This window comes from Sciurus vulgaris, assembly GCF_902686455.1.
Source record: "Sciurus vulgaris genome assembly, chromosome: 17".
Taxonomy (NCBI): Eukaryota; Metazoa; Chordata; class Mammalia; order Rodentia; family Sciuridae; genus Sciurus; species Sciurus vulgaris.
In genome coordinates this window covers 12,664,110-12,685,262 of record NC_136478.1, presented here as the reverse complement: position 1 = coordinate 12,685,262, position 21,153 = coordinate 12,664,110, and the positions used below count along the sequence as shown (strand labels likewise).

Below are 21,153 nucleotides of genomic sequence, written 5' to 3'. Positions count from 1 at the left end.
GGAGCATTGGGGAACACCAGAGTGTCATTTCCTCTCTCCCGTTACTATTTCTTCTTTTCCTCCGCAGGGGGAGGAAACAATTGAAATGCCCAAGATAAGTTGCAAAGGAAGCTGCAAAGGGAACTGGCACTCATTGGATGCCTATTGTGTGCCACCCATTTTATGTACATGATCTTAACCTTCACCCTAGGGCAAGTCACAGGAGTTTTAAGTAATTTACCAGAGTACATGGCTGCTAAGAGCAGATGTGAGCTTTGACGCCCGGGCTGGGACCTCAGGAAATGGAGGCCTCAGGAACCTCCCTACCGCCTTCAGCTACTGAGTCCAAGTGTCACTTTGTCCAGGTCATCACCTTGGTGCCCTTCCAGAACATCACCCTGAAGCCCAAAGAAGTCTGTAAAGTGGAAGTCACCTTCGCCCCAAAGAAGCGTGTCCCTGCCTTCTCCGAAGAGGTGTTCATGGAATGCATGGGACTCCTGCGCCCCCTCTTCCTCCTCAGTGGGAGCTGCCAGGCCCTGGAGATCTCCCTGGACCAGGAACATCTTGCGTTTGGACCAGTCGTGTATCAGACGCAAGTCACACGCCGCATCCTCATGTTGAACTCGGGTGATGTGGGTGCAAGGTAGGGAGCGGGGCCTCCTACCCGGGGCTGCAGCAGACAGCTCTGTGCCTGGATTGCCAGACATTGTCTCTTTGTGAGTGCAGCTACTTCTCATTTCTGTCCTCTCCCTTCTAGACACACACTCTTACCTCAGGATGTGACAGCAGTGGCTCACCAGTGGCTGCTGTTGCCATGATCTCTGAAGTTGACATGACGGAGAACATCTGCTCTGCCCTGTTAAATGCCCTTTTACATGACTCATCTCATTTAATCCCAGCCACAAGCCTAAGAGACCCCTCCCTACCCGAGTTATGGAGCAACAAGGAACATAGCCACCCTCTAGTCTGCCATGTTGGATCCAATCTCAACAACTAATCTGTTTTACAGATGAGGAAACTGAGGTACAAAGAGATTGCATGTAGCAAAAAGTTACTAAGTCCAGGTGCAATGCTGAGTGCTGAGCATTCATGCATATAATCTCCCATTTAATTATCCCAGGACCCTCAAAGGTACCACAGTGTCTCCATTTCACAGGTGAAGTGAAGCCTAAAATGGTTAGTAACTTGCCCAGGATCACACAGCCAGGCATGGAATCCAAGTATATCTGTGACAGTTTTTCTTTCCAGATTGTTCCCTCTTGTCTCTTGCCAATGCTGACATAGCAGTGCAGGCTTCATGCCACACACCCCAGGGGTACCCATCACAGAGACACTCAGACCCTGAGAGGTGTGATGTGATTGATGGTCCTGGCCCTGGAGGCACTGATCTGCACCATCCCTCCTGGCTCCTGCCCAGACCAAGCACCTGACCATACAGAGCCATCAGATCCCAGTGCCACCAAGGACAGGCACGATCTGATATGAAGAGATTGTCAGCACCCTGCTGGATCTAAACTGAGAGGCAGTGCAGGAAATGGTAAAGACCATGGCCTCAGGAGGGCTTCACTAGCCCAGCCTCTTGCCAGCTCTCTGACCTTGGGAACACGTGTACACATGATCATGCACATGACTGCTAATGTGTCACTTGTGGATACTAAGATAGGATGTGGCCACTTCCCCTCTTGGCTCAGCTCATAAGGAGTCCAGTTGCCTTACTCAGGGCATGATCTTGCCCAATGTCCCCCAACTGCCTCTGCTCTGTCTGGCAGATCTTTCTCCTCCTAGGTCCCAGGGAACAGGCCAGAAAGAGAAACCCAGCCACCAAAAGCCCAGGCAAAATCGGGTGCACTGAGAACACCCTTGGAGTACTTAGCAAACTGTCTTCCTTGTCTTCTTTTGTCTTAAAAGGTTTAAATGGGATGTGAAGAAATATGAGCCTCATTTCTCCATCATCCCAGAAGAAGGCTATATCACCTCGGGCATGGAGGTCTCTTTCGAAGTGACCTACCATCCCACAGAGGTGGGAAAGGAGAGTCTCTGTAAAAACATTCCATGCTTCATCCAGGGAGGCAATCCTCTGTGCCTCACCCTGTCTGGAGTCTGTGTGGGACCACCTTCAGTGAAAGAGGTGAGTAGGTGCTGCCCAGGGGTAGACCAGTGATAGAAGTGAGCCCCACAAGGGAACTCAGTCCTCAGCACGCATGCCCACCCTTTGACCTGCTCCATCACCACCACAGGGGCTTTGAACAAGCCATGCCCACTGCTAGAATGTTCTTTTCTTCCCTTCCATTTAGTTAACTCCTGTTCATCCCTTGGCTCTAGACTCCAAAATTTCCTTCTCAAGGAACCTTGCATTGATGCCCCTTCTAGATCAAATTCCGTTATAACACCTTCTCTATGGTTTAAAAAAATGGCCTTGGGTGAACCCAGCTGCTTTCAACTCTGTTTCTGACAATATCGCTTACAGTAAAGATGACACAATTTTGTTATTTCCAGAATGTTCTATGGATGGAATCATACAGAGTGCTATCAACAAGTCTCGGCAAGAACCAATTCTTTTCTCTCTTGGGTAAATACCTAGTCATGGAATGGCTGGGTCCTTGTTCACCCTCTAAGACGCTGTCAAACTGTTTCCCTTCTATATCCTTTTCCTGTTCCAGTTTTCCTCTGGTGACCCATTATGTTCTCACCACCAAGGTCTGACATTGCCACTTGCTCCACATCCTTGTCAATATTTGATGTGCTCAGTTTTTGTTTTTGTTTTTTTTTCCAGTTTTGGCCACTCTACTAGGTAGGTAGTAGTATCTCATTAAGGCTTTAATTTGCATTTCCCTAATGACTAAAGATGTGGAGCATCTTTTCAGGTACTCATTTACCATCCATATGTCTTTTTTGTTGAAGTGTCTTTTCAAATCTTCTGTTTTTAATTAGATCGTTGGTTCTCAAAGTTTCAAGAACTCTTTATATATTCTGGGCACAAGGCTTCCATTTAGGTCTTCAATCTGTTTGGAGTTAATTTTTGTACATAGTGCAAGATATGGATCAAAACTCATATTTGTATACAAATATCTGATTATTCTACCACCATGTGTTAAGATGGTCCTTTCTCCATTGAATTTGACAAAAATCAGTTGATCAGGTATGTGTAGGTCTGTTGCTGAGCTCTATACTTATCCCTTGATCTATCTTTTTTTTTTAATTTTTACGATTGCATTTCGATTCATTGTACACAAATGGGTACAATCTTTCATTTCTATGCTTGTACACGATGTAGAGTCACACCATTCGTGTAATCTATCTTTATTCCAGTATCACACTCTCCATGCTGATAAACACAGTGACTGATGCTCACCCATTTTCTGACTTGACCTGTAGCTAGCGCGTGACACCATAAACCAGTTCCTCATCCTTCAGACTCTCCTTCTCTTAAGTCCAGGACACCACCCTCTCCTGGTTTCTTCCCACCTTACTGGCTGCCACTTCACATTTTCTCTGACTCTTCTTAACACTGGAGTGTTTCCATCAGGAATCAATCCTTAGATCCCTCCTTTTTTGGAAAGACATTCCTTCCTCTTTGATCTCATCCAGTTTCTTGGTCTTAAAAATAACATTGCCATACTGACAACTCCCAAATCTACATCTCCCACCTGGACTTTTCCCTTTAACTCCATGTTTGTAAATTCCACTTCCTGCTCGACGGATAATCTTCTCAAATGTAACTTGGACAAGAACTGAGTTCCTGAATCTCTCCCCCCAAACCTGCTCCTCCCACAATCAACATCACCATTCTTCTTGTTGCTCGGGTTAAAAAAAAATGAGGATCATTCCTGAACCTTCTTCCACTTTTACTTAAGATCCCATACATCACCCAGCACCGCAAAAAGAAAAAAAAAAAAAAAAAAAAAAAAAACCCATACATCAGAAAATACTAGCTGGACTTGACGGTTCACTCCTGTAGTCTCAGCAGTTTGTAGGCTGAGGCAGGAAGATCACAAGTTCAAGGCCAGTCTGGGCAACTGAGACCAGGCTTCAAAATAAAGTACTACTTCAACAGAAGTGAAAGTCTCTTCCGGGATTCCCAGGGCCCACAACGCTCTTCTTCCCCGACTATCTCCTCCTTACCCCACATTTGCCAGAAAGGCCCCCTTGTCATTTGTCAAAATTCAGGACCTGTACAGTCAATGTTTCTTCTGCTTGGAGGCTCTTTTCCCTCGGTTCTCCCCTGATCTGGTCCTTACTGGTCTTTAATCCTGTGCCCTCTGCCCTACACCCTCGCTTGGCTTCATCTGCCCCCCCCCCCCCCCCCGCACTCACTCCCACCCTCCAGGCCCCTCCCCTACCTACACACCAGAGTGTGATCTCTTCCAGGATAGAGATCTTTTGTTCTTTTGTTCATTGCTTTAACTCCACAACCAAAAACAGAGCCTGGCACATTTTGTTGAACAAAATAAATATTTGTTGGAAAAAAAAAAAATGAAAGAAAAAACTGATCCACAGAATCTCCTGATGGGAAGCACCATTAAACTCAGTCTTCCCCTGCGTTCATTCTGCTCCTCCGGCACCTGCACACAGACCAGGGGCAAGTGCCATGGAAGGTGAGCTGCCTGCTTTCTTCCAGGTAGTGAATTTCAACTGCCAGGTACGCTCCAAGCACACGCAGACCATCCTGCTGTCAAACCGCACCAACCAGACCTGGCATCTGCACCCCATCTTTGAGGGTGAGCACTGGGAGGGGCCTGAGTTCATCACCCTGGAGGCCCATCAGCAGAACAAGCCCTATGAGATCACCTACCGGCCCCGCACCATGAACGTGGAGAATCGCAAGCACCAGGTAGACCGAGGCCCCTCCATCAGATCCCTGGCGTAGTTGCAGGAAGGAGAGAGGTTTGCAGCTCAGAGCCCAGAGCTCAGAGACAAGACGAGAGTCTCCAGATCAGACCAGAGGGGGAGTCATGCAGATTGTAGAGCTTTGGCTTCTCTTTGGGTCCACGTTTCATATGGAGGGGATGCTCTCAGAGCCAAGGGCTCCGTTCTGAAATGAAATCCTAGACCGAGCCCTGAGCAATAACTTCTTAGCTTAATTGCACAAATAGCATCCTGTTGACTGTAGAAAAATCAAAAGAGAAAAGGAAAGTAACCACAATCTTTCACCCTATAAAAAATGGAATTATTCTTCTATCTTTGCTACCAAGGCTCATGCAGATGCAGCCACCATGTCACCATAGCATACCTGATCTTGTATTTGATTTATTTTCGCTTAGAGCATTTTTTCCTATTTAACTGTGCAGTTTTGTGATAGCCATTTTAATGGCTGCCTAATATTTCATTGCATGAAAGTCCCATAATTTATTTAACATTTCCCTTTCGTTGAACATTTATCTCTATATTTCCATCAACATTTAAGTGTCTCTTGTGTGTGTGACGTGTACGTGACTTTTTCCTTTGCAGGGATTTTTCTTGTGCTCTCCCTGGAGTAGGATTCCCAGTTCAAATGCATGTGAACATTTCTGTACTTCTTTGAACATATCGCCAAGCTGCTTTCCACAAGTGTCGTGTTTCTTTGCAGGGCCTCCGTTCATCCTGTGTTCCCACCATGCCTGATCGAGCTCTCGGAAGGACCCTCTGTGTCATTCTGATCACACTTCTGCTTCTCCCCAGGGCACTCTCTTCTTTCCCCTCCCGGATGGGACTGGCTGGCTCTATGCTTTGCATGGGACTTCTGACATTCCCAAAGCCGTAGCCAATATCAGCCGTGAAGTGCCATGTAAGACACCCTACACAGAGCTCCTGCCAGTCACCAACTGGCTGAACAAGCCCCAGAGGTGAGGGAATGGAGCAAGGGGTCAGGCTGGGAAGATGGAGGGACAACTTCCACCATCCAGTTCGGTCCTTGCTCAGTGCCTGTAGAGAATGGGTGGGACCCAAAGAGTCAAACACACACTTGCCTGATGTGGCCAGGCATCCTGAACTCTAAACCTCTAGAGAGATTCTCCTGTTCAGTGCTGTTTCTTATAAATCTCCTAGAACAATGCCTAGCACAAAACAAATCCCCACAAATGTTAGCTGTTATTATCATAATGATAATCACCTCTGTTGTTATTGACCACTCTGTCTTATTACCAAAGCCACTGGCCAGAGAAGGAAGTCCTTTGTAGAAGCAAAACGGAATGCAAGGACTGGAGGCACTCAAGGTCAACCAACATGGTCCCCTCCTCTTACAGAGAAGAACTGAAGACTGGGATAAGAGATGTAACTTGCTGGAGGCTACCTGCTTTGCATGGGGATAAGGACCCCATCTTGCCAATAACTAGTCATGTTACCTGAGCATGTAACCTTGCTTCTTTTAAGTTCTATCTCCTCATTAGTAAAGTGGAGATGTTAGTGATATGCATCTCCTATAAACAGTACAGAAATTAAATGCCTATGACACATGACTCAGAATCTGGTACGTAATAGGTGGTCAATAAATGACCGTCATCATTACTGCTAGTAACAGAATAAGACTGGAACCCCAGGCCCACATGCTCTCCAAAAAACCAAGAGTAGACGTAGTGCCTTCCCTTCTTTCCTTTGGACAAGCAGTCTGATTCTCTCTCTCCTCTCCTCCCATGCTCTTCTGCTGCTCCAGGTTCCGGGCCATTGTGGAAATGCTGAAGCCAGAGAAGCCAGACCCCAGCATCACTATGAAAGGCCTTGATTACATCGACGTACTGTCTGGCTCCAAGAAGGACTACAAGCTCAACTTCTTTTCCCACAAGGAGGGGCTGTACAATGCAAAGGTATCTGCACACGGAAGGTACCACCCTGAATCTCTGGAGGTTTGACCCTGAAGTTGACAATCCTGCTATTAGGAAGTATCAGGTGTCCTCCCAGAGTCACTAATCCAAGATGCCATGAGGTCTTTCACACAGGAGCTATTTTGCCTAATTCATTCATTTGTTTAATGAGGGTCTATCGAACATACTCTGTACTAAGTGCTGGCAACACAGCAATGGTCAAATACAAGCACAGTCTTTCTTCTCAATGAATGCACCTTCTGCTGGGAGGAGATGGACACGATTCAAATAATTGCACCATGAATGTATTGTTACGGAATGAGATAAGTGCTTTGAGGAAAAGGAGCATGTATGGATCCTGGGAGAGGTCAGGGATGAAAGGTAATATTTGGGAGTTATCCATTTATACATAGTCGTCAAAGCTATAATAGGTGATGGAATCACGAAGAGAAGGATTTTTAAAGTGTAAAGACAATATTTTAAGAGAACATATATAAAAGCCAGACTATATAATAACTAGTGTCTTCAAATAATAAGATACCAAACTCTTAGGCATTTAGAACAGAGACCCTGTACCTACTAGAAGAAAAAGTAGGCCCAAATCTTCACCATGTTGACCTAGGATCTGACTTCCTTAACAAGACACCTAAAGCACAAGAAGTCAAATCAAGAACCAATAAATGAGATGAATTCAAACTACAAAACTTCTTCTCAGCAAAAGAAACAATCAATGATGTGAAGAGAGAACTTACAGTATGGAGAAAATCTTTACCACATGCACCTCAGATAAAGCATTAATCTGTAGGATGTATAAGGAACTCAAAGAAACCTAACACTAAAAAAAAAAAAAAATCAATAAATGGGTAAAGGAACTAAACAGACACTTTACAGAAAAAGAAATACAATTGATCAACAAATATATGAAAAAAAAATGTTCAACATCTCTAGTAATTAGAGAAATGCAAATCAAAAGTATTCTAAGATTTTATCTCAGAATGGCAATGACCAAGAATACAAGCAACAATAAATGTTGGCAAGGATGTAGGGAAAAAGGTATATGTTGCTGGTGGGGCTGTAAATTGGTACAACCATTACAGAAAGCAGTATGGAGATTCCTCAGAAACTTCTGAATGGAACTATCATTTGACCCAGCTATCCCACTCCTTGGTTTATACCCAAAGGACTGTAAATCAGCATATTATAGTGACACAGCCACATTAATAATTATAGCAGTTCAACTCACAATAGCTAAACTATGGAACCAACCTAGGTGCCCTTCAACAGATGAATGGATAAAGAAAATGTGGTATATTTATAAAATGGAATATTGTTCAGCTTTAAAGAAGAATGAAACTATGTGGTATATTTATACAATGGAATATTACTCTGCTTTAAAGAAGAATGAAATTATGGCATTTGCTGGTAAATGAATAGAATTGGAGAATATCATGCTAAGCGAAATAAGCCAAACCCAAAAAACCAAAGGCCAAATGCTTTCTCTGATATGCGGATGCTAATTCACAATAAAGCAGGGAGTACTAAGGGAGTTACTTTAGATTAGGTAGAGGGGAGTGAAGGGAGGTGAAGGAGTATGGGGGTAGGAAGGATTATAGAGTGAAACAGACATTATTACCTCATGTACATATATAACTGCATGACTGATGTGATCCTACAGTATGTACTATAAGAAAAAATGAGAAATTATACTCCATGTATGATCTCTCAAAATGCATAAATACATTCTACTGTCACGTATAACTAATTAGAACAAATAAAAATTAAAATATAAAAAAACCATAATGTATTAAAGTGGGCAAAAGATTTCCCCGAAGGAGCTACGTGAATGACTGATAAGCACACAAGGTCAACATCCTCATTCACCTGGAGAAAGAACTTTAAATGGTGATCCCAGGAGTAAGGGGACAGTGCAGTGCAGTGACAAGGCACTAGAGAGGTACAGGAACTGGAACAAGCTGCTCTGACCTCTTCTAAAGCAAGCCCAGGCTAGTTAAGACCAGGATGCTTAAAGAGGAAGGTAGGCTGGCCGGGATCCAGACAGGCTGCAGGCCCCACCACCTGTGCCTCCTGTGCCCAGGCCAGGCTAACAGAGAGTGGGAGCCCTCTCACCAGGACCTTTGGCTGACCCCTACTCTGCCCTGCTTCCTCCCTGTGAACGCAGGTCATCTTCAGGAACGAGTCGACCAATGAGTTCCTGTACTACATGGTGAGTTTCAAGGTCATCCCCTCCGGCGTCATCAAAACCATCGACATGACAAGCCTGGTCCGGCAGAGTACATCAGCCTCCATCAAGGTGGAAAACCCCTTGCCCTACTCAGTGACCTTCTCCGCAGAATGCAGGGTGCCGGACATCAGCCTGCCTTCCCAGTTTGTCGTGCCTGCCAACTCTGAGGTACAACCCTGGGTGCCAGGGGCCCCTGGAGGACTGTCACCCAGGCTTCCGCCCACAGGGGCTCTGGGTTCGTGTCCTGCATGCCCTGAGGGTGGGCCAGCCCTAGCAGTGGTCAGGAAAGCAGAGGACAATCACCTTCAAGTTCTTTTCCTCGACTGCCAAAGTCCTTAGGTTTGGTTTGGACAAGTAAAGGACTTCTTTGTCATGAACCTCACCTTTATTTTTTGTTGGCCTTGTTCAGGATAAACATTTATTTATGTATTTATTTAGCGAATTGTAAAGGTAGTATAGGGCTGGGGTGTGACTCAGTGATAGAGTGTCTAGGATGATATGTAAGGCACTGGATTCATCACCAGCTCTGTAAAGGAGGAGGAGGAGGAGAGGGAAGAGGAAGAGAAGGAGGAGGAGGAGGAAGAGAGGGAGGGGGAGGAGGAGGAGGGGGAAGAGGAGGAACTGTAGTAGCATGGACTATCTGTGGTGAAAAGCAAGACACATAATAACACATCAACAGACATACTTTTTTTTTTCCTTTTTTGCAATGCCAGGAATTGAACCCATGGCCCGGCACATGCTAGCAAGTGCTCTACCACTGAACTACACTCCTAGTCCAACACAGATGTAGTTATGCCTATGCTTGTCTATGCACAGACCAATGCAGGACAGAGGCCCAAAAAACCTTTAACAGGGATTGGGAGGACATGACCCAGAATTATGCACCAGGAGGAAGACCAACTTTCATGTTGACCCTTCCCATAAATGTATCGCTCTTGACTCTTACTGCCCAGATGTCATCAAAATCCCTTCACTCCAACCCAAGCTCTTCCTTCACATGAAGACTCGAGAGTCCAGATTTGTCTTCTCTGCTCTCTTACCCATTTTTATCTGGGTTTTTCCTGTCCTTCGCCTTTAGTGTCTCTTAAATGATCCAGTAGATTGTACTCGCACAGATCTCTCTCAGCACCAGATCTTGTCATAGAAAGGCACTTCGGTCACTTGGCTTTGAACATTCAAATGGCCCATAGCCCCCACAGGTTCCAATAGCACTGCAGAGGCCAGCAGCTAAATAAGCCAGCCTGAAGCCACCCCTCCAGCTTAGCTACTATTATCAGATTGCACGTCACGTTTTCCAGGTCAAGTGGGACGCTTCAACTCGGGTGGTTTTTGGATCCTCTGACCTTCAGGTCTGATGTTCCTTTCCTTTCCTTCCACTTCCTCCCACGCGGGATTAGTACTGCACCAGTCTTGTGGCTATTAGTAACTTGGCCCAGCCCACTCTTATTGTGTGGATTTAGGGCTTACCTTTCCACTTAGTTTTGCTGTAGATGTCGGCCATGTGTTCTTGTTGTTATTGTTAGTGGTCTAGGTGTTTTGTGGAGGTTCGAGGCAGATTTCAAACCATGCTGTAACTGCTGCTATCTTTTTTTTTTTTTTTCTGTACCAGGGATGGAACTCAGGGACACCCAACCACTGAGCCACATCCCCAGCCCTGTTTTGTATCTTATTTAGAGACAGGGTTTCACTATTGCTTAGGGCCTCGCCATTGCTGAGGCTGACTGAACTCACGATCCTCCTGCCTCAGCCTCCTGAGCCACTGGGATTACAGGCATGCACCACCTTGCCCAGCTTGCTGCTATCATCTTTGCCCAAAGCCTGGAATGGGTTTTTATGTATAGTATAAGAAGTCAATTCCTTTTATTCCAAGTCTGTAAAAATCGTCTCAGACTATTCTACTAAGTTGCTTAGGGCCTTGCTAAGTTGCTGAGGCTGGCTTTGAACTCATGATCCTCCTGCCTCAGTTTCTCAAGCTACTAGGATTATAGGCATGCACCACCACACCTAGCTAACCTCTTATATTTTTGCTCTTCAAAAGTATCTTTGCTATTCTTGGCTCTTTTGTTTGTTGTTGTTGTTGTTGTTTTGGGGGGGTTGTTTTTGTTTTTATGGTTTTTTGTTTTTTTGGTACTGGGGAATGAACCCAGGGATATTCTACCGCTGAGCTACATCCCCAACCCTTTAATTATTTTATTTTGATACACGGTCTCCCTAAATTGCCAACAGTAACAGCAAACTTGTGATCCTCCTGCCTCGGTCTCCCTAATGGCTGGGATCACAGGCGTGTGATCCAACACACCCAGCTGGCTCTTTGCATTTCTATATAAATTTTGAAACCACCTTGTCAGCTTCCTCAAAAAAATAAATAAATAAGAGAATTTGTTGGGATTTTGAATGGAATTACATTGAATCTATAGATTATTCTAAGAATATATTGGTTATCTGTAGATCCATAACAAATTAGCCCCAATTTAGGAACTTAAAACTGCATACATTTGCTTTCTACACAGTTCTGAGGATCAGGAATCCAAGAGTAGCAGCTTGACTGAGTAGTGTCAGCTCAGAGTCTCTCGTGTGGCTGAGTCAAGCAGTCAGCCAGGACAGTGGTCATCCCAAGATGACAGGGGCTAAGTAAGGCACTTCTAAACTCAGGCATGTGTTTGCCAGAAGGGGTTTAGCTCTTTACTCGCTCTTGACTGGAGGCCTCAGTTCCTCCCCATCTGAACTTCTCCCTAGAGCTCACTACAACATGGCTGCTCACTTCCCCTACAATGAGAGATCTAAGAGAAAAAGAGACCACGAAGGAGAAAAGAGTTCACAAGACAGAAGTGTACAGAAGTAGTCTTTTACAACTTAATCTCAGGAACGATAATGCCATATCTTCTGCCATGTAGCAGTGGTCACACAGACCAACCCTGGAGCATTGTGGGAGAGGGTATGGATACCGGGAGGTGGGGAATACTGGTGACCATCTGGAACCTATCTACCATTAAGGAGGATTCAAATCTTTACAATATTGAGGTTTCCAATCCATTGGCAAGTCTCCACATAATTAAGGCTTTTTTATTTCTCTCAATACTGTTTTTTTGACTACATAGAAATTTATTCATCGTTCACTAGATTTATTTTTAGGTTTCATACATTTGAAACCTCAAATGTCAAGTATCCAGGCTGCCCATCACTCTAGGACCAATATTCCAGAGACAGGTGTTAGTAGGAAGGAATCAGGATTATTCAAGGCCAACCCTGAAGAGAAAAGGAGAGAGCTCCTCAGAGTTTTGTCTTCCTGGACTCAGACACATGAAGAGCTTATAGGCTACAGGAGCTGGCAATGAGGCTGCAGACTGGATGGGTTCTTCCTCCGCAAGGGCATGAGTCATTTTCTAGAACATCTCAATGGATTCCCACTTCCTGCTGTTAGTTACTAAGGGAGGGTGTTGCAAAGGCCACCTAGGTTCTGTGAACCTGAACAAAGGTTTGGCAGTTAACATCTCGGTAGGGCTTCTCTTTGGCCAAAGAATTAGGGAGAGGTAAGGGGGGTAGTGAAGGACAAGCTCAAGGGAGCCACTGTTATAATGTTATTATAAATTGTATCTTTAAAATGTCACTATTTGTCACAAGCATAAAGAAATATAGTTTATGTATATTGCCTCAATATCTAATCATCTTATAAAATTCACTCATTAATCATTGTTTTAAGCATAGATTTTTTTATTTTCTGTACATGCAATTATATAATATGAAAATAATTTTACTTTTTTCCTTCATTTCTTTTTCATGCTCTGTATCACCATCTAGGATGTTCAGAACAATGCTGAATAGAAATGGTGATAGAAAGTATCTTTCTTTTGTTCCTGATCTTGAAAGGAAAGCATTCAAAGTATCACTGTTATTTTTCTCAGATTGTTTTATATATACCCTTTATCAGATTGAGGATTTCCCCTTCCATTCCTAGTTTTCTAGGAGATTTTTTAATACATGAATGGTTTTTTTTTTATCAAATCCTTTTTCTGCACCAATTGAGATGCCTATGTGATTGTTCTCCTTTTAATCTATCAATGTGGTGATTGATTGGTTTTCTAAAGTTAAACCACCTTTGCATTCATGGAATAAACGCAACTTCATCCTGTAGTATCTACTTTTAATATTGTTAGAGAGTATTTTTACTGCGCACTCTATATCTATGTTTAGGAGGGAGTCTGGCATTCAATTTCTCTTTTTCCTCTTACTCCTGCTGAACTTTGGTATCAGGTGATACTGGTTGTGTTTTCTCTAGAAAAAAATTGTGAAATACTAGAATTCTTTTGTCCTTGATTTTTAGAATAATTTACAAATAAAACTTTATGATCATGAAATTTCTCTAAGGAAAATGTTTTTTACCATCGATTCAATTTCTTTAATGGTTACAGGACAACAGAGGTTTTCTGTCTTCTTTAGTCTTTTTTTTTTAAGTTATATTTATACAATTGTCTATCTTATCTAATCCGATTGAAAAACCATCTAAATTTTTATTTTATGTTCTTTTCTGTTTAATATCTACAACTTTAGTGAGATCCTCTTTTTATCCTGTTTTTCACCAAAAGGTAGTTTAAAAAACACCTACTCAAAATAAAACAAATTTTCAACTCTACAGAAGTATAGGAAATAGTAAAAGTTCACAGAATCCCATCTCTCACCCTTATATAGCTGCCAGTGGCAATTAGGCATATATCCATACAAACTCTTTTCTATATACACTAGACATATTCTCCACAAAAATGAACTTAAACTTTGTATGCATGTTTGGAACTTCCTTTGTTCCACATAACAATATTACCAACACCTTTCATTTCAATGCCTATAGTGCTACTTCAGGCTTTTGATGGCTACCTGATATTCCATTGAAGTGGGAAAACCACATTATTTAACCAACCTCCTTCTGCTGGCACATTTGAATTATTCTCCCTGTTTTGTTATTACAAGTAATACTCTTCACTTCTCGTTTTGTTTTGCTATGGGTAACCATGGAGGAAAGAGAAAGCCTCCCTCCAGTAAAGGCAGAACCCAGAAAGCTGTTCTGAGATTGACTTTGTGCAAAGAAGGAACTGCCTGACCTCACCCTTCAGCTTACACCACAGTCTCCATAAATGTCCTTCTCCAGAGCGGATCCAGCACTCTTTTTTTAGTTCGAAGATATTTCAGATATGGAAATACTAGGGCTAAAGAAAGCTAGAAAGGGGTACAGAGGAGGGAGAGTGGGCTTACTTGGCCAGAGTCTGGCATTCAATTTCTCTTTCTCCCCTTACCCCTGTTGAACTTTGGTATGAGGGTTCTACTGGTGGGCATCAACTCAAAGCTACACTGGACTCGGGATCAGTGTATTCACAGCGTTTTCATATGAAGCACCATTTCTGCCACCAGCCTGCTTGTGAGGTCTTGGGCAGGTCCCTGGGTGGCAAAGAGTGGGTCAGACTTCCTGTATGACAAGAGCCTCCATCTTCTCTTCCAGGGCACATTCTCATTTGAATTCCAGCCCCTGAAAGCTGGAGAAACCATTGGGAAACTGACCTTGCACCACTTTGATCTGGGTTACTATCAATATGAGCTCAATCTGAAGGCCGTGCCAGCACCTCCTGAAAAACCCGTCCACTTCCAGGCAGTTCTTGGCAGCAGCCAAAGCATGTTCGTGAAGTTCACCAACTATACACGGCTGAAAACAGAGTACTACTGCAGGGTGAGCAGACCCTTCCCTTGCCAGAAGTCTGGGTTCAAAAACAATATGAGGAGGACACCAAGGGGGCAGAAAGATGAAACTCAGAGACAGTCCAATGCTTTGCCATCATAGCAACCCCCATCTTGGAGGCCTGAATCTAGCCTGGAAACTCCCAGCTAGAAACAAATAGCACCAAGTTAGGTGATTCCTTTACAGACTTTCTATCTTAACAATCTGGGTTTGTGGCAGAGTAGTTGATTCCTATATCATGCCCAGGGATCAATAAAGGGAGACAGTATCACTTGGTGGTCATGAGTCTAGTCTGTAGACCAACAGACATGGATTTGAATCCTGGCTTCACCACTTACTCATTGTATAAATAATTTACTTAAGTTCTAAATTATAAATTGAGAAGATACCCCCTTAATACATTTTTTATTGCTTAGTATATTTTTATTGCTTTTATTGCTGCAATTACCCCTGGGTAATTTTGTTTTTTTGGTACTAAGATTGAACCCAGTGATCCAGGAATGATGCTGTACCCACTGAGCTACCTCCCAGTCCTTTTTTATTTTTTACTTTGATCCCAGAGTCTCACTAGGTTGCATAGGGTCCCACTAAGTTGCTGAGGCTGGCTTTGAACTTGCAATCCTCCTGTCTCAGCCTCCTGAGTCACTGAGATTACAGGCATGTGCCACCATGCCCAGCAAGAATTAGTAATTTCTAAATAATATAGGTTTATTCAGCCCCTGATTCTGGAGGCTGAATGCTCCAAGGTCAAGGGCCTGGGGCTGGTGAAGACCTCTTGCTGGTGAGTACTCTGCAATCCTGAGGTGGCATCCATGGTGAGAGAAGTGTATCTAAGGGAAAGAGTTAAACTGGCTTTTCTAGCAGTCTTTTAATCCATAATTGGTCTAATCCATTCATGAGGACTGCCTTAAAGACCAGTTACCTCTTATCCCACCTGGTCCCAACTCTTTCTACCTCACAATGGGAATTAAATCTCAACCTGAATTTTAGTGGGACATTCAAACCATAGCAAACCCCAACTTCACAGAACTGCTATAAGCACTTTCAGTTATGTATATAAAGCCATTTTCTTAGTGCCTAGCCTTCAGTAATTACTCCACATACATTAGCTATTATAGCAATTGGAATGTAGGGCTAAAAACCGAAACCCACAATAACAGCAAAATAGAAGCTTTTTCCTTGCACAAATAACAGTCTAGGCATGAGCAGTGTGAGCCAGAAGAATTGTAGCTCCATGACAACAGGTACCCAGATTCCTTCTGTGCTGATATTCTGTCCTCTGCAGAGAGTTGCTTTGGTCCACATGGGTCAACATGGCTTACCATGACATCCACAGTCTAGTCAGCAACAAGGATGTAGAGGGAGAGTTGCTTACATAACTTCTACTAGTATACTATTGAACAAAGCTTCACAGGACCACCCCGACCAACTGGAGGAACTAGGAAAAGTAGCCTTTACACTAAGTGGTCACATGCCTAGTGAAAACCAGGGGTGACATGGCTATTGTCAAGATGCATGTGCTATTGATCAATTGTATCAGTCAAGAGAGGTTGGGTTATGCTGAAATAACCCTGAGATTTCATCACTTAAAAGAACAGAGGTTTGTTCCTCACTTATACTGTCATCCCATGAGGGTCTACGGGGGTTTCGGGGATCTAACTGAAGAAAAACCACACTCTCAAATGTTTCCAGTTAAAGAACCAGAGGGTTGAAAGACCCTGTCAGGACTTAGATGAGCAATTAAATGCTGCAGGGCGGAAGTGACACCTTTCACTTCCGCTCACAGCTAATAGTCCCCAAAGTCCCCAAAGCAGTTCCACCCATTCACAAAGAGCCAGAATGTATCATCCTCCATCTGCATGGAGGGAAAGAAAAACTGGATATGCGGGAACAGCCACAATTGCTACCAAAGATGGCAACTTCTGACTTAGTGATGGTAGAAACGGAATTGAGCGGATTGAGCACAAAAATACACACAGGCAAGGCTTTCACTGGGAATGCAGCTGAAGGGAGACAACACTGATGGAGAGGGAAATCAGGTGGCTCTCCCAACAAAGAGAGATGTAAGCTTTTACTAATTTGGGGGTGGGCTAAAGTCTAGTAATTTTCCACTGACCAGGGGCAAGTTCCAAAAGATGTTTCTTCTTGCATGAGTCTTGGACCCCCCAATAGTCATGGTCAACTTGCTCTGGGGACTGCTCAGTTACTCTCGGTGCTGGTTGCCATCGCCCTGTGCTGAAGGACTGTAGGTGCTTGAGCTGCTGCGGCTGCTGACAGCACGAGGGTGCAGCAGAAGAAAACATGTAACAGCTCCCACTGGCAAACAAGGGGTCAACACTTCAAGCTGAGGAGAATCTGACCCAAAAGTTCAGGCTGCAAAGGGGACAGATGTAACACAAAGACAGAGCCTTTTTATCCCATTCCAGTCACCCATCAGATACCTGCAGGCCCAAGTGAGAAGTTAGTGTTTTCAGCAAAAACAGCCTTCAAGTCCCTGCAAAGTAACCTAGGCAACCGTTATCATCATAACCCGCACATCAGAGATGTTATCTACAGCAGAGCTAGTGAGAAACTGATAACGTACTACCCAGCTGTGTGACCTCCCAAATTAATGATCCTTAAGTTGACTAAGAACAGGTGAAACTACAGGGTTTATTTAGGGTTTTCCCCATAACAGTTTCATCTTGTATAAACATTCTGCTTCTGTGGTTTCATTGGGGTCTCATGAAAGGCCTTTTGAGAAGAGCACAAGATCAAGGAAGCAGCAGGCCAGGGTACAAAGGGTCAGAGGTTACTGCACCCCACGGGCAGGGACTGTGTAGTTAGTGTCTCACTGATAAGACTAAAAGACCCAACAAGAACAACTTAGAGGAGGAAAAGTTTATCTGGGGCTCATAATTTCAGAGGTCTCAGTCCATGATGGCCGACCCCTTTGCTCTGGGCCTAAGGTAAGGCAGGACATCATGGTGGAAGGGCATGGAGATGAACAGTAACTCAGAACATGGTCACCAGGAAGCAGGGAGAGAGATTCTGCTCACCAGGAACAAAATATATACCCCAAAGGCAGGTTCCCTGTGACCCACCCCGTCCAGTCACACCCAACCTGCCTACAGTTACCATCTAGTTAATCCATTCAAGTGGATTAATACACTGATTAGGTTAAAACTCGTATCGCCTAATCATTTCTCCTCTGAATTATCTTGCATTGCCTTGCACATGAGATTTGGGTACACCTAATATCTAAACCATAGTCCCAGCCTTTTGTCCCACCATGGTGGGACATAGTCATTATCTCAATGACTGCACCACCAACATGATCTAGTGTGTGTATTAGGGCATGTTGCTAATGTCTCTTTACCTCCATTTCTTGGTAGCAAAATAGGAAATAATAATAGGTATACCTACCCTGCAAGGACCTCAGCTCTACAGGTTATGAGGACACTGTTTTAGAGCTGCCCATCCTTAACAAGCATTAGTTGCTCAATGTTTGTAAGTGGAGGGGTGGGGTTGGGCTTGGGTCCTGGGATGCTCTTTAGGATCCTCTGTGAGCTGAGTTTATTTGTTCCCCTTTCAGACAGACTGTTCAGACTTCCACACGGAGAGAGTTGTCACCGCACCCCCAGGAGCCCAGGGGGGCACCGAAGTCAGTGTGGAAGTATACTTTGAGCCCAGCCACCTGGGTGAGACCAAGTGCATCCTGATGCTAGCGTCACTTATGGGCGGGGAATATACCATCCCGCTCTTTGGGATGGCCCTGTACCCCAAGCCCCAAGGCCCCTTCCTGATCCGAGCTGGCTACAGCATAATCATTCCCTTCAAGAATGTCTTCTTCCACACGGTGAGCTTCTCCTACATCGTGGACAGCCCGGCCTTCATTGTCCGGGCTCTAGACTCCGTGCGGCCCAAGAAGATCAACAACATCACAGTTTTCTTTGAAGGAAACCCATCAGGCAGCAAAATCCCCATCACCACCAAGCTGACTGTGTCCTGCCCTCCCAGTGAAGGCAATGAAACTGGAATTAAATGGGTCTATTATCTGAAGGGGATCACCCCTTAGTGACAACCAGGGTTCCCTGCACCAACCAAAAGCTATCATCTCAGCCTGAAGAGTCACACATTGTCCTAGCCTGATACAGAATAGAGAAAAAAATAGGAATTCTAAAGGAATTGTTCTCATTTAATTATAGGGGCATTTATTTCTGTATCTTATGTTTTCCAAATGTAGACATGAAATATATATTCCATATTAAACTCTATAGTCATATTCAAAAGACCCACACTTGAGTAAATCCTTGCAATTCCCTGAATTCTGTTTCTTGGCTCAAGCACTCTGTAGTGATCCCCATTTCAACAAGACACAGTGTCACACTCACCACCCTCTCCACACAGCTCTTCACAGTGTCTGACACGAGGGCACTGCAGTTTCTTCTAAAAATCTAAAGGTCCATAGATCTGATTCTATTTTGATGTGATATTTTATTCTGCTTGCACATAAAAGCCAAAGAAGCAACTCTTTTCAAAGTGATGAGCAGACAACATGTAGGCAACCTAGGAATGCTCTCATTCACGTTTTCTCTTAGATTTTTATATATCAGCCTCTGAATTCCCTGTTGCCTTGCAGAAGGATTTTGTTGGAGGCCATGTCCTACCAGAAATCCAGCTCCCCCATCCTTCCCCAGCCCTGGACACAGCAGTTAACTGGAAGGCAGTGGTTCTTCAGCTATCTGCACCTCGAGTCATTTAATTCCCACCCAGAATCCAACCCTCCCCAAATTCCAACTTCCTTGCTCTGTGGAGACCCACGGGCACCTCTTTTTATATATGTAACTTGTACTGCAGAGTTGAGCACCAGGGATCTTGAGCAACACGCACCCAACCATTTGTGCTACAACTGAGTCAGGAATTTCATCCAGGGGAAGGACCACATCCCAGGTAGATGTGTTGAAAACGAAACTTTTCTGTGTGTGTGACCATGTAGGCCAGTGCCTTTCTCCAGCACTACTCTGGAAGCTCCACTTCCAACGAGTCCTGGGACATGTCTCAGCGCAGAGACCTGGCTCCACAGCCACCTCTTCCCCAGCATCTTGCAGTATGTATTCATAGACCACCTACCTGTCAGTGTGCCACGTGTGGAAATAAAGATGGTTAAAGACTGGCCCTGGAGGGGCTGGGGTTGTGGCTCAGTGGTAGAGCACTTGCCTGGCATGTGTGAGGCACTGGGTTCGAGTCTCAGCACCACATATAAATAAGTTAATAAAATAAAGGTCTATCAACATCTTTAAAAAAAATATGTAAAAAAAAAAAACAAAACTGGCCCTGGAGCAGACTTGCTTCTGCACACACACCTTTGACTAAGGGACCTTCTGTCTCCACCTCATCCCGCTTCTCATCCTCTGCAGCTCCCCCTGCAAGAGAGGGAGGAGGTGTGAAAGCAGATGGCCACTGGGGGATGAATGCTCAAAAGAAGTGGGTCTCTAAAATGTCCCTGGACCACCACTACCATCATCAGCACCTGGGGACTTATTAAAGATTCACATTCTCATTTCCCACCCTAGACCAACACTGAGTTATAATCTGAGGGGTGCCGCCCAGCAATCTGTCTTTTGATAAGTCCCTCCACCTGCTGGAGATGCTTTTTAGTGAGTGGACACTTTAATACTTTTTTTTTACCTCCCCACAAACCCTAAGCCCAGTGCACAATACTTACAGCTAGTACCAAACTAAGCATTTTCTACAGTGCTTGTAAACACAGATCTATCCTTAATGAACAATTCATTGTTATAAACACTAAATATATCACTAATAGGTCTGAAGGCAATGACCTAAATGACAGATTTTCCCAGGTTAAGTGAGCAAAGACTATACTAACCAATAATCTGTATTTGCTAGTCAAACAAACACTATGACCAGTAAATACAGAGTTTGTGTAAAACCAGTGGTTCTCCAGTTTCAATATCTATCAGAAACTCCTGGGCCTCACTCTCAGAGGGTCTGATAGGATAGGGTTAGAGAATTTTCATTCCTAACAAGTTCCTGATGATGCTGTTCCTTGCTGCATGGAGAAGCAATCTGATAGTCACAGCTCCAAAGCCCTGAGCCTCCTCACCTCTTAGAAAGGCCCATGGACCTGCTGCATAGCATCACCTGGAGACTCTCAGGAAGGCAAGACCTCAGGCCTCACCCCAGATCTACTGAGTCAGAATCTGAATTTGGAGGGGACCTTGCAGCTGAGAGCCCTAAGTGTAAGGTCACTTTGCCCAATTCACAGCCCTCACACTCTTCAGTAGACCCCTAGAGAGGAGCCTTACCAACTCCACTTATGGGCTAGTTTGTGCAAGGAGTTCTCCCCAAAATGGCCCTCCCACCATACCCACTCACCAGAGGTACTGAGGGGTAGTTGGCCCATCCCCACATTCTTCCAAAGGGGCACCCTT

General features: G+C 44.3%; 1 protein-coding gene across 8 annotated transcripts in view; it reads left to right on the top strand.

Moving 5' to 3' along the window:
• The window catches only part of HYDIN (HYDIN axonemal central pair apparatus protein), a 427,212-nt gene extending 407,346 nt beyond the window's left edge, over nucleotides 1–19,866 (top strand). For 7 of the 8 annotated variants that reach the window (XM_079117080.1, XM_079117074.1, XM_079117076.1 and 4 more), the window contains exons 79-86: nucleotides 345–622; nucleotides 1,888–2,107; nucleotides 4,598–4,810; nucleotides 5,638–5,801; nucleotides 6,608–6,758; nucleotides 8,935–9,165; nucleotides 14,486–14,710; nucleotides 18,294–19,865. In XM_079117080.1, the coding sequence (XP_078973206.1) occupies nucleotides 345–622; nucleotides 1,888–2,107; nucleotides 4,598–4,810; nucleotides 5,638–5,801; nucleotides 6,608–6,758; nucleotides 8,935–9,165; nucleotides 14,486–14,710; nucleotides 18,294–18,776 (1,965 nt within the window). In that variant the 3' untranslated portion in view covers nucleotides 18,777–19,865. Of the gene's footprint in view, nucleotides 1–344; nucleotides 623–1,887; nucleotides 2,108–4,597; nucleotides 4,811–5,637; nucleotides 5,802–6,607; nucleotides 6,759–8,934; nucleotides 9,166–14,485; nucleotides 14,711–18,293 lie in introns of all 8 variants that reach the window. The other variant, XM_079117081.1, reaches the window with a different exon arrangement.
• The last annotated feature ends 1,287 nt before the right edge of the window (nucleotides 19,867–21,153 follow it).